General features: G+C 52.2%; 1 protein-coding gene across 6 annotated transcripts in view; it reads right to left on the bottom strand.

Annotated features, from left to right (window-relative positions):
• Positions 1–274: 274 nt before the first annotated feature.
• The window catches only part of PHKA2 (phosphorylase kinase regulatory subunit alpha 2), a 99,582-nt gene continuing 87,411 nt past the window's right edge, over positions 275–12,445 (bottom strand). Inside the window, exons 26-32 of one of the 6 annotated variants that reach the window (XM_021933021.1) lie at positions 9,529–9,647; positions 8,742–8,771; positions 6,926–6,979; positions 4,967–5,137; positions 3,065–3,118; positions 2,145–2,345; positions 275–1,632 (exon numbers count right to left, since the gene is read on the bottom strand). In XM_021933021.1, the coding sequence (XP_021788713.1) occupies positions 1,462–1,632; positions 2,145–2,345; positions 3,065–3,118; positions 4,967–5,137; positions 6,926–6,979; positions 8,742–8,771; positions 9,529–9,647 (800 nt within the window). In that variant the 3' untranslated portion in view covers positions 275–1,461. Of the gene's footprint in view, positions 1,633–2,144; positions 2,346–3,064; positions 3,119–4,966; positions 5,138–6,925; positions 6,980–8,194; positions 8,393–8,741; positions 8,772–9,528; positions 9,648–12,445 lie in introns of those variants that run through there. The other 5 variants (XM_003917473.4, XM_009197292.3, XM_009197293.3 and 2 more) reach the window with 5 other exon arrangements.

The raw sequence follows: 12,445 nt of genomic DNA, 5'->3' as shown, positions 1-12,445 counted from the left end.
TCAGCCCGAAGAAGACTGCCAGGAAGCTGGCAGGCACCTGAGGCCACCTGCCCCTCCTCTGCTTCAGGAATAAACATCAGTACTGCATCTTGGCTCTGAGGGGCACTGGGCATCATGATGCCCACTCAAAGCAGCTAGGGCATCGTGATCTCTGCATCTCCAAACAGATGTACGAGGAAATGATCCCATAGCCTCATCTCCGTTTCAGAGGCGAAGTCCACCACAATCTAGCCCATTGCTCTCAACACACAGAGAGCACCTCCTGGCCACTAGGTGAGCATTCGTCTTTCAGGGTTTATTATTTACAGAAACTGTTTTCCCCTTGGTTTTGTTTCCTTCCCCCAAGGTAAGACAATGCCCAGGGAAACTCCATTGCTAAGACATTGGCGAAAGATTTGCCAGACCCTGACACCTGACTCGACCTTGCTCCCCTCCAATCGATGCCCCTGACTGCACCCACCTGAGAGACGGAAGACCAAAGTGCCTCTACCAAGAGGGTGCAGGTTCCTCGCCTGGCTCCATTTTTCAGAGGGAAGCATTGTTTCTGCGGGGACATGCCTGTTCATTTCCATGGCACTGCTGACTTGTGCTCACCCTATGACACCTCGCCCAGAGCACAGGAGGAAAGTATCCACTGCGAGGCATTCACCCCACACAAGCGGAAACCACAGGCCTAGCCCTAAAACAACTGCTTGCCTGGCTATAAGAGGAGCCTTGCCTTCTTTTTTTTTTTTCCCTAGATTCCAGAAGATGCAGGATTTTTCCTAAGGCAGGAGAAAACCCTAGTTCACGGACAGCCAGGATAAAAACCCTAGAAGCCCACGAGCCAAGGTGAATGAAGAGGAATTTTCTAAATCTTGGGGATAGAGAATTATGTTACATGAAGGCAGCCATGCCAATAAAATGGAAGGCTATGAAAGCAAGCAAGGCACAAGGAAACCCCAATTCCAGAGAGAGACACAAGCGTTCTATTTGGTGAACAGTTTGGTGCACAGACAGACTGCATCCTGTGAAGAGGTGGCCCTTGTCAAGGCTACTGCCGCCGGGAGGATCTTTGCATCTTTAGGATGTGTCACTAGCTCATCGAAACTATTTCTGTAACTCTCTGCAAGAGCCAATTTAAGCTGGCGCCTCGGTTCCCTCTGCACTCAAAAGAGACCAATTTCCAATTCCTCCTCAGAGTCCGTGAGACCAGATGCTACGACAAATGTTCCAGAGAAATGAACCTAGAAAATGATCCCAGGGCGATCCTTGGCGGGGAGCACAGGAATCCTCAGCTCTATCTCTGTGGCTTCAACAGACATCAGTTTCAGGGTGAGTGCTGCCATCGCCCCCCTGAGACTGTTTCTGATGGGACATGCTTTCCTGATAGCACAGGGGATCTTGGGAGACAGAAGCTTCTCAATAAGGCTAGGGGGCACATGACAGGTTTAGAGCGTGATCGTGTTTCCAGGTGAGAGCCTATTGCATCTGGCAGCCCGAATTGGGCAACAATTCCTGCAAATGAGAAGCCACTGCTCTTGTTAGGTAGGTCATTGTCCCGTAAGCCCCACTCGGGGCACTGTCATAAAAGAAGTGGCAGATTCCTGTGGCTTGGTCTTTCTCCAGGGTGTCCATGGCTCCAATCGACACCTGCAGTAGGAAAGGGCAGAGGGGACAATGAGCGGAGTCCTTGCTCCCCATCACGCTTCTGCGTGTTGGCGGCGGGTCAACATGGGCAGGGTGAGAGTTGCTCTAGAGGCCTGGGCCTTCTGAGGGCACGAAGCCAGCGCTGCCGGGGGAATGCCCTACCTCTCTGGACACTGCACTCTGTCATCACGCACCTTAGTTTGCAGCTCCTGACTATGATGACGACCACTCTGTTGAACCTGACTTTGCGTAAAGGATAAAGGGGTTCACCCAGGGTCACATGTGTTGCAAGTGGTGTTTGGACGAAAACTTGCACTGAGACAGGCCTATCCATCCCCAAAGGTCTTGAGATTTCCTAAGTGGCCACTGTACCATTTTCTAAGCAAGTGGTTGACATTTTTTCCCCATCTGTGATGACATTTTCTTGGTTCGAGTATATTCTTTCCTATTGGACACAGAATCTCCAGCCTCAACAGAGATAAATGCCAGCCAACCCGGCTCCCCAGCACCCCCACCTGGTCCTGCAAGAACAGCTGACTGGCCATCTGCACGATCTGGTCCACGTGGATGATGCCCCCAATGCTGGTCATCTCCGTGTCTGAGAGCAGCGTCAGCACCATGATGGCTTCCACCAGCAGCTGCCGGTACTCAGGCTGTGGCACGCGGTTCAGCACCGATTCAACATGGACAGCAAACTTGATCTCATGGGGGGTCATCTACCAAAGGGACAGGCAGGCAACCACCAGTGAGAGGACAGATGCAGCCCCATCACCGAGTAACCAAGGGTGACCGTAGCAGTGCCTGGGCTTGGGGCTCAGCGCCACTGCTACCCCTTTTCTGGCCACTCTCTGGATCCTGCCGGCAGTGGCCCTCAGCGCAGGAGGCTGGAGCGTGCCTCCAGGAGCCAGTCAGCCTGTCCTAGCCTGATTTATCTACCCTTCCCCCACCATCGACTACAGCTTCCAGGGAGCAGGGACCATTTCTGGTTTCTCTTTCCTCTTCATTATTCCTTCCAGCATAAAGCATGGTGCTTCGGGTGGGGTAAGACTAAAAAAATCCATGTTAAAAAGAATGACAAATCACCTAGGGACGATGACTGTTTTTAGTTGGGCCGAGAAGGCTGCCTGTGGTGCAGGCCAGGCTGGCATGGAGATAGGCTCCTTTCTTTCAACAGGGTTCTAAGGGGTGGCTGGCAAATGAAAAGAGCTCGCTAGCCCAGAAATGCTGAGTCTCAGGTGAAGAAAAAGGCTGATGCCTATAAATGCAGGAAAGACATTTTGCCAAGTATAAGGGTGAAGTGGTTAGACAGCTCAGAGCTACACCTGGCCTGTCAGTTAGAAAGAGCCAAAAGGAGCAAAAGAGGTCAGAGTCCATGCAACGAAGCCCTTACTGTGAACCCACAGAGGGGCCCGCATCTGCGTTTTTCTCATCGTACCTCTCGGGTCGTCGAGGATGGGAGGACGTAACCATCGATGGAGAGACCGTGGCACTGGAGGCAGAACACAGAGCGTTTCAGTCAGATTCCAGAATGGGATAAGCACATGCATGTGCACACACAGCCCCCTCGGCCCTGGAAACCCATATGAGGGCTGGGACACGCCAGACTGTCGAGTTATTTTTAGAGAGCTTGTTCTCGCTGCCCACAGGCTGTGTTTTCGATGGAACAATTCTAGGGAACCCAGCAGGCATCTTTCAGATCTCCCCCGAACAATGCCCTAGGGGGCTGCCGAGTCCTCCCGGGAGGCTCCACATTGTAGTTGGCAACCGGGCCCTGGCGGCTGCAAGTCCCCTTTGGTGCCATAATAAAGGGGGATTTTCATGGCTCCTGCTGGGGAGGGGATGCTTCTGTGCCTTTGCAGGCATCTATTTTTGAGATTTCTATAATAAGCACCAATCACAAAAGCCTCCAGCACATGCACATGCACACCCATGTATATAAATACCGAGTGCCAGCTCAACACAAAATGCTTTTTCATAATAGAAGTGTCTTGGTATTGGGCCAGTAAGTCCAAGCGGAAGCATGTGATGCCCCAGGAAGAGTGGGGAAATTTTCTAGGAACAGCTTGTTCTAGTCTAACTGGCCACCTTCTAAATCCCAGTGCCCCGGTCAGCAGCGTCCCTGGTACACTGAGGGCAGAACAGCAATGGACACTCCCACCCCCTTAAGAGAGGCGGGAAATGAAATAAGCACCATGAGCCCCTGCAGGCTCCTGCCTGGGTCCCGGGAGTCCAGCTGCTCAGAGTCGGCTGCGGTGGCCGTGAGGAATACCTTGGGCCCCATGAAGCACAGGGGCCCTTGTTACAGAAACAACCTGGAGCAAGCGGTGCCATGGCTTTGGGAAGGGGGCTGTTGTATGCTGTCACTGGGATAATGTTTTCTCCTCTCCCGCTGTGAAATGAACTAAAACACGGTTCTGGGGGGAAAAAGTCCTGGTTTGCACAGCTTTTCAGCGAGGCATACTGTCCCTCCATTCAAGGGAAAAGACAGGGAGGGCCTGGTGCAGCCCAGGGAGCTGCACAAACTCTGGGACCAATGCAGAAGGGAGACAATGTGTGGGTACAAAAAATGTTGCCCCCTCGAAAGCAGGTGCTCAGGGAGGCGCTCCTACGCTCAGGTACAGGTACTGTTCCCAAGAACAACCGCTGGGGAGATGGGAAGGGCCCCAGGCAGATGGGAAGCGCAACAGCTGGCTGACTGAGGGGAGTGGGGGCCCCAGGGTGTGAGAGAGAGCGTGCCTTCAGGGCACACAGGACCTGGGGCCAGACTGGAAGCTCTCCACCTCTGTACGCTTTGGGACTGAACATAGCAGGTACCCTGGGAGGGTGGGGCTCAGTCACATGGCTGAACAGCAGGGACACTACTGCCTGGACGTGCAGGAGGCTGGAGGGCTGGCCTACTCCAGGCCCCTCCTGAACTGTCATTCCAGGTTCCAGGCCTGTGGGGGCTGCTCTGTGTTACAGGGTTTTCATCTGAAGCCTCCCAGCCTTTCCCCATTCTTCTATGTTCCTAAAATACGTCCAAGTTGGTCCCACACAACCATGACTGCCACCTTGTCTTACTTGCTGTGGTTCTCAACCAGGGTGATCTGCCTCCCATGGAACATTTGATAATGCCTGGAGACACTTTTAGTTGTCACACAGGGGTGGTGGGGGGAGAGGCCAGGGATGCTGTAGACATCCTACCACGCATAGGCCCCCTACTACAGAATGCCTCGGCCCCAGGTGCCAACAGCACTGAGGCAGAGAAGCCATCCTCAGGGCTGTGTGTTTGCTTGCCTGGAGGTAACACTATGCCTTGTCAGGGCAGTATGGGAACGGTTCACTTCCCCAAGCTCACCTTCTGGAGGATCTTCCACACCCTCTGGTAGAATCCCACGGGGACCCTGTTGATGGCCCCGTCCAGCCTTCTCCTGCGCAGCCACTGGCCCTGCCGCTCCCCCCAGCCGATGTGATGTCCTCCCGAGTCTGAGGATGACGTGCCAGTGGGCGAGGATGGGGTGCTGGACCTCTGCAAGACAGACAGCTTGGGGCCTCAGAAGCCACGCAGCAGGTGCCCCAGGGAAAGTGCGCCATCACGAAGGGTGGCCCTGCGACCTAGGCACAAATGGCAGACCACCACTCGCCAGAGAGGAACACCGTTCCTCCAGTCCACCTTGCTTGTTTCCTGATGCGAGATAACTCGCACACTTTAGGTCGATCACTCCATTCCATGTTGCACTCTGACCAGCCCCCCTGAGAGGCAGTCCTGCCCCCAAAGCTAGAACCCACAGGGAGGAGGCTGAGCAGGGCAGGCACGGGCTCGGGGGTCAGACTGCCGGAGCGCTAATCCCCACTCAATGCCAGCAATGCCAAGGACACGCCCGAGGCCGTCTGGCCCTGCCATGAACACTGGTTCTGGGCCTCAGTCTCATCGGCACAGTGGGGACACAGTCGGGCGTCCTTTAGAGAGCTGCCTGGAAGCCTTCGCCACATGGAGACACTGAGGCATATCTGGCGCGTGCTAAGTGTCCATAAGGGGCAGCTGTCACCCGCATGTGGCGCCTGTGCCACTGCAGTGGGAGAGCTTTGAGCATGACAACGGGCCCTCGGAGCAGGCACCCGTGGCCCAGGGAGACAAACTCCATAGTGCCCACTTCATTGCTGCAGTGCCACAGAGAAGTCACAGTCACCTTTCCACAGGACAGGAACCACAGAGAAGGTAACACATGACACGAGAGAAGACAAACAGTAAAGCCCACATTTAGTGGCAGGGGCCTCGCAGATCAGGGTCCATCCACCCATCCTTTGCAGTCCCACTTCCTGCTTTCCCTGTTCTTGGCACTGGGCTTTATCTTAATTTGGGGCAATGGCTGCCTGTGAACTGGGGCTGACTTTGCTGAAGTGAGGGAAGAGGGCGCCATCTCCTTCCCACCTCAACATTGGCTAGACTGATTCAGGCTCCAGAGGGGAGCACTGTCTGAGAGGCTCCCCGCGGCTGGTGGGGCTTCTGAGTGGGGGGTCCATCTCCTCCCTGCAGCAAAGCTTCCAGCCTTCTGTCTTGCCCTGCGGGGCTTCTAGCTGCAAGACCTCCGGGTCCAGAAGGGATAACCTTCACGCTCACACATCTCTTTGCCTGGGACTATCTGGCACTTTCATTTCTCGATGTGCACAGTCAGATGTAAAGGGTTAAAGTGAAATCCTGAAGTGTGCTAGCAGGGCAGGAGGCGGAGCTCTCCTTTCTGCAGCACTTGGATTTCAACAGATCTTATTTTGAAAAGGCAGTTCGGCTGGGTTATTCCATTGGGCTCATTACTGCCACTTAAGGCAACAATTAGACACAAATAAAAGTAATTACAGCTGCACTCCTCAATGACTCAGCTGATCTGGGCCCTCCAGTTGCAGGAGGAAGACTCAGCCTTTGCTCTGCGGTGAGCACAATCCGAGCCCTACACGGGATCTGGGGCATGGTGGGTGCAGAGTGCTAGTCGGCATGTGCGGGCAAGGGTTCACCATCCTGGCTCTATAAAGAGGCACGGAACTAATGCTCTGAAGTTTTCAGAAGCTCTGGGAATTGGTGAGAAGGACACTCCTCACCCACACTGTGCCGAGGAGCACAGGCAGAGAACAAAGCTCAGTGCAAGCACTTTGGGGCCACCTTTCTACCCTCCTCAGAATTCCAGTTGGAGGAGCCTGTGAGCATCCCGCTGAAAACACTTCAGCCCTGCTCGAGTCCTCAGAAGTTGGGCATGAGGTGGGAGCACAAGGAAGGACACGAGGAGGAGCAGGGACGGACACAATGATCCCGAGGCACTGTTACCGCAGACTTGGAGGAATGTGCACTGCTGGACGCGGCCTGGCCCACAGAAAAGAACTACAAAACAAAAAGAATCCACTCAGTTGACGGCAATGACACCAAGAGACACAGCAGAGAGAAGGGTCATGGAGCAGCATCCGAAACACCCACAGAAAGCAGCAGCAGAGAATACGGGCGCAGAGAAGGTCCAACAGCAACATACATAGGCAAGCTCAGGTGCAGGGGCACCTGCAAGCACCGCTCTGGGCTTCGACTCCACATGAAACTTGCTAACTGCTCTTTTTAAAAACATGAACTGTCGGCTGGGCGCGGTGGCTCAAGCCTGTAATCCCAGCACTTTGGGAGGCCGAGACGGGCAGATCACGAGGTCAGGAGATCGAGACCCTCCTGGCTAACATGGTGAAACCCCGTCTCTACTAAAAAAATACAAAAAACTAGGCGGGCGAGGTGGCGGGCGCCTGTAGTCCCAGCTACTCGGGAGGCTGAGGCAGGAGAATGGTGTAAACCCAGGAGGCGGAGCTTGCAGTGAGCTGAGATCGCGCCACTGCACTCCAGCCTGGGCGACAGAGCGAGACTCCGTCTCAAAAAACAAACAAAAAACAAAAAAAAACCCAAACATGAACTGTTGCCATTGAACGTAAATATTAAATGTCCCTGTCGTATGTGGAGGGTGCATCATCAAGTTAGGACGCAATTTATTTTCCAAACTCATAGCCATGAAATGCTCATATTTTAAGAATTGTGAAAATCTACAGATGAACCAAATACCTACGCTGACACTAACATGCTGCACCTAACACACATTCAGTAGATATTCATTAAATGAACGAATATGATCAGGCTGATACCTTTGGCCAAATAAGTATTTCCTCGTCTAAAAATCTAGAATGTACCCTTAATTTGCAAAGGTACAGTGTGCTATCTACACGGTATTCTTGCAAAAGAGACTAGAAATTGAAAATACCATAACACCTATTACATTTTTTGAACAAAGAATATGTTCCTTGACATAAGTGGTCAAACACAAAGTTTGTACTAGCTAGGTGACTCTAAGCCCAGCAAAGAACAGAGGTGATCACTTCGTCTCCATAACACGCAAGAACAGCATGAAATGGAGGCAGAAGGAACCACTCAGATTCGCCCACGGTCAGGCCATCGGGATGTGGGGACAGAGGGACGGTGCCACCGAGTGGCTGGCAAGGGAAGATGTTTGGAAAGCCGGTTCCTTACTTGGAAACAGCATAAATTAGGAGAGATTAAAGCATGTTTTACCTCTGGACAACATGTGGAATCGGCCTTTACATGTCATTAAGATGTCTCCTCTAGGCTCTTGTGGTAATACATATCAAAATATTAGAAATGCGACTCCAGTTTTCCAGAGGGGGAAGAAGAACATATGTCACCAGGGTGATATAAAAGAAGAGCATCCTTACATGTTTTTCCTTTCAGGGTTAAGTACCCCCAGGCGATCTGAGGACAGGAATAGCAGCATTCTTTCTACTGATATAACCAATGACCGCATTTCCCCCTATTTAGTTCCCTCTTTTTGAATAGAAACTCCCACCGAGGCAGAGCCCGGATGATCTCTTTCACAAAGTACCCTACAAAGCCCAAGAATTTGAGAAACAGATTATTTGTAAAGGCATGGGGCAAGGTCATCTCTCCGGCCCCGAGTCCTGCTCTCTGCCTCTGCCCCAGCCCATTTGCCGGGTAGAGCCGCCCTCCACACATCCCCAAGCTGCGGAGTCACAGCCTTGCTTTCCACATTCAAGCCAGAAAGAACAGGAAGTAAAGGACGAACAAGGCAAAGGGGTGTCACCTGTTCATCAGCACTAAACCGCCTAGTCATCTGAAAGCAAAAATACATCAGGAAATCAAAACCAGCTTTGAGTCAAGAACACGTGCTTCTTCTATCGCCCTCTCTTAATCCAGGGCCATGTTGATCAAACCGCAGGCAGTGACCCATGAGTGCATCATGGACTCGATTTAGTGGGTCACAACCAGCATTTAAAATAGAGTAGAAAATTCGAGTGCATTTCTCATGGTCAGAGGAAAACTCTTTCCCAGCATGGATCCCGGGCAAGGCCTAGCACAGCACCTGGCACGTTAAGACTGCGATGTTGAGCTGCGGCCCTGTGCGGTCAGTTCAAAAGGATTTTTTTTAACCAGGAATTAAAGGTGAACTAAGAGACCCCTGTGGCTGGTGGAGAATCCAAGTATCATGGGCATTCTGGTCTATTTCCGGAGCCCTCTTGCTATTTCATTTGAAGGACATAGATGATTTGGTGACTTTTTACATGACTCTACTTTTTCAATGGCTGTGGCCCACTCCAAAGAGTGGTTCTCAGGAACAGAGGCAAACATGGACAAGGGTATTTTCTGGAACATTCATGAGAACATCACGTTAAGGATGAGTGGGTGAGGGTGCGCATGAGTGGCTCTGGGATATCTATCTGGGGACGGGTGTGTTCAGATCCCAGACAGAAGGGACCTCCCACTCTAGACAGTGGGCTACAGCCTCATGCCCTAGGTTTCTGTCGCTTTCTGGGGTGAGCCCAGGTAGGGAGACCACCACTCGCCCCTCGCTGCCACCAAGGTGTTCTTACCTGTTTCATTTCACTCCTCAGTCTGTTAATGCCACTCCTCTCAGTTTTGGTGACTCCAGTATGGCCCACCTCGTGGATGGAGATGGCAGGGCTGGATGTGGAGGAGTGGATAGGGCGCACTGGGTGGGAAACACACACATGTGGTTCTTAGGAACTCTACAGCATCCACCCTGAGGGAGGATCTGCCCGTCTTCCCTACTTGACAATGAGGGCCTTCTCTGCTTGGCCAGCGCTGTGTCTGCAGCACCGAGAGCAGCACAGGTGCAGCATTCAGCTCTTGAAGGAGTAAACGGAAATGTGCAGAGTACTTAAGCACCATTACAACACAGTGGCCAGGAAGCACCTTACACAGTGAAATATATATCTTTTTTTCGAGACAGAGTCTCACTCTGTCACCCAGGCTGGAGTGCAGTGGCGCGATCTCAGCTCACTGCAACCTCCGCCTCCTGGGTTCAAGCAATTCTCCTGCCTCAGCCTCCTGAGTAGCTGGGATTACAGGAGCCCGCCATCACACCCGGCTAATTTCTGTATTTTTAGTAGAGACGGGGTGTTACCATATTGGCCAGGCTGGTCGTCTGGAACTCTGACCTTGCTGGTGATCCTACCACATCGGCCTTCCAAACTGCCGAACACATGCGAGCCGCCGCGACCCGTCTTGCTTTTGAGACAGAGTTTTGACGGAGTCTGCCTTGTCGCCAGGTGGAGTGTAGTGGGCTAGATCTCGCTCACTCGTAAGCTCCGCTTTCTCCTGGTTTACGCTTATTCTCTGCTCTCTAGCCTCCTCCTCTAGAAGGTTGGACTATAGGCGCTCAGCTTACCTCGGGCCTGTTGTTTTGATGGAGTCTCTTGCTGTGTTCTAGGTTGAGGTAGTGGCGTGATTCTGCTCATTGTAAAGCCCGCCTCCGGTTCACGCCATTCTCCGCCTCAGCCTCCCGGGCAGCTGAGACTACAGGCATGCCTCACCACCACCTATTAGTGTTTTGTATTTTAGTAGAGACGGTTTCACCCATATGTTAGCCAGGATAGTCTCATCTCCTGACCTCGAGATCTCACCCACTTCGCCTCCCAAAGTGCTGCTGGGATTGCTGTGCTCTGAGCCACCGCCTCAGGCCGTTTTTTTTGTATTTTTTTTTTTTTTTGAGACCTGAGTCTGGCTCTGTTGCTCAGGCTGGAGGCAGTGGCCGGATCTCAGCTCTCACTGCAAGCCCCCGCCTCGGCCTGGTTCACGACTTTTTCTCCCTGCCTCAGCCTCCCGGCTGACTACAGGCCCACCTCGGGCCCGCTAATTTTTTTTGTATTTTTAGTAGAGACGGGTTTCAACGCAGCAGCTGGGATGGTCTCGATCTCCTGACCTCGTGATCCGCCTCGGGCCTCCCAAAGTGCTGGGATTTCAGGCTGGTTTTCACTGCCTCGGCTGCATTTTTTAGTAGAGACGGGTTTCACCGTGTTAGCCAGGATGGTCTCGATCTCCTGACCTTGTGATCTGCCCATCTTGGCCTCCCAAAGTGCTGGGATTACAGGCTTGAGCCACCGCGCCCGGCCCGAGACAGAGTCTTGCTCTGTTCCCGAGGCTGGAGTGCGCGATCTTGGCTCACTGCAACCTCTGCCTCCTGGGCTCAAGAGATCCTTCTGCTTCAGCCCTCCCAAGTAGCTAGGACCACAGGTGTGTGCCACCACACCTGGCTAATTTTTGTATGTTTTGTGAAGACAGGGTTTTGCCATGTTGCCCAGGCTGGTCTTGAGCTCCTGGGCTCAAGCGATCTGCCTGCCTCAGCCTCCCAAAGTGCTGGGATTACAGGCATGAACCACCATGCCCAGCCTTGCTTTTGGATAAGTAAAAAATTATTCTAAAAAAAAATACCCAGCTGGGTGTGGTGGCTCACACCTGTAATTCCAGCATTTTGGGAGGGCGAGGCGGGCAGATCACCTGAGGTTGGGAGTTCCAGACCAGCCTGACCAACATGGAGAAACCCCATCTCCACTAAAAATACAAAATTAACTGGGTGTGGTGGCACACGCCTCTAATCCCAGCTACTTGGGAGGTTGAGGCAGGAGAATCCCTTGAACCCGGGAGACGGAGGTTGTGGTTAGCTGAGATCATGCCATTGCATCCCAGCCTGGTAACAAGAGCCAAACTCCATCTCAAAAACAAAAAACAAAAAACAAAAAAAACCCCAAAAAACATAACCGAGGCCAGGCATGGTGGCTCACACCTGTAATCCCAGCACTTTGGGAGGCCGAGGTGGGAAGACTGCTTGAGCCCAGGAGTTCGAGACCAGCCTGGGCTGCATGGTGAGACCTCATATCTATATTTAATTAGAAATAAATAAATAAATAAAAATTTAAAAAACCCCCAAAGCACACCTTCCTTGTAGGAAACTGAGACCACTGAACTACAGAAGCTAGAACTAACATCTCTTGATATTTTAGTCATGAGCCTTCCAGTTTTTTTTCCCTATGACTGTGTATGTTTTTAACAAAACAGAATCATCACATACATACGTATAGATATAGAAACATGAGATGGATACATACATTCTGTGGATATAAGTATGGTTCTGTGATCTGCCTTTTTGTAATTATATCGTGAATATCTCTCTCTGGCATTAAATATTCTATCATATCATGTTTCATGACCGCATGGAGTTTGATCTGGTGAGTGTTGACTGGTCAACGATATCCCCAATCCTATTTATATTAATATTTTTCTAAAGGGTTCATCATGACTAATGTATAGGACCCACATGGACCTTGCTGGGCTCTGTCCCCAGTCCCGTGTGACTCTTGGAATGCCCCTGGGAAATGACAAAACTGCTGCGGGCCCCTGAAAGGCTGGCACCCCGGGCAGCTGTGGCCATGGGCTGGGTGATCCAGAGGGGCCTCCTGGTGCCAGGCCCTGTCTGGGCAGCAGGTGCAG

Source organism: Papio anubis, chromosome X (assembly GCF_008728515.1).
Source record: "Papio anubis isolate 15944 chromosome X, Panubis1.0, whole genome shotgun sequence".
Lineage (NCBI taxonomy): Eukaryota > Metazoa > Chordata > Mammalia > Primates > Cercopithecidae > Papio > Papio anubis.
This window is presented reverse-complemented; position numbering and strand designations above follow the sequence as displayed.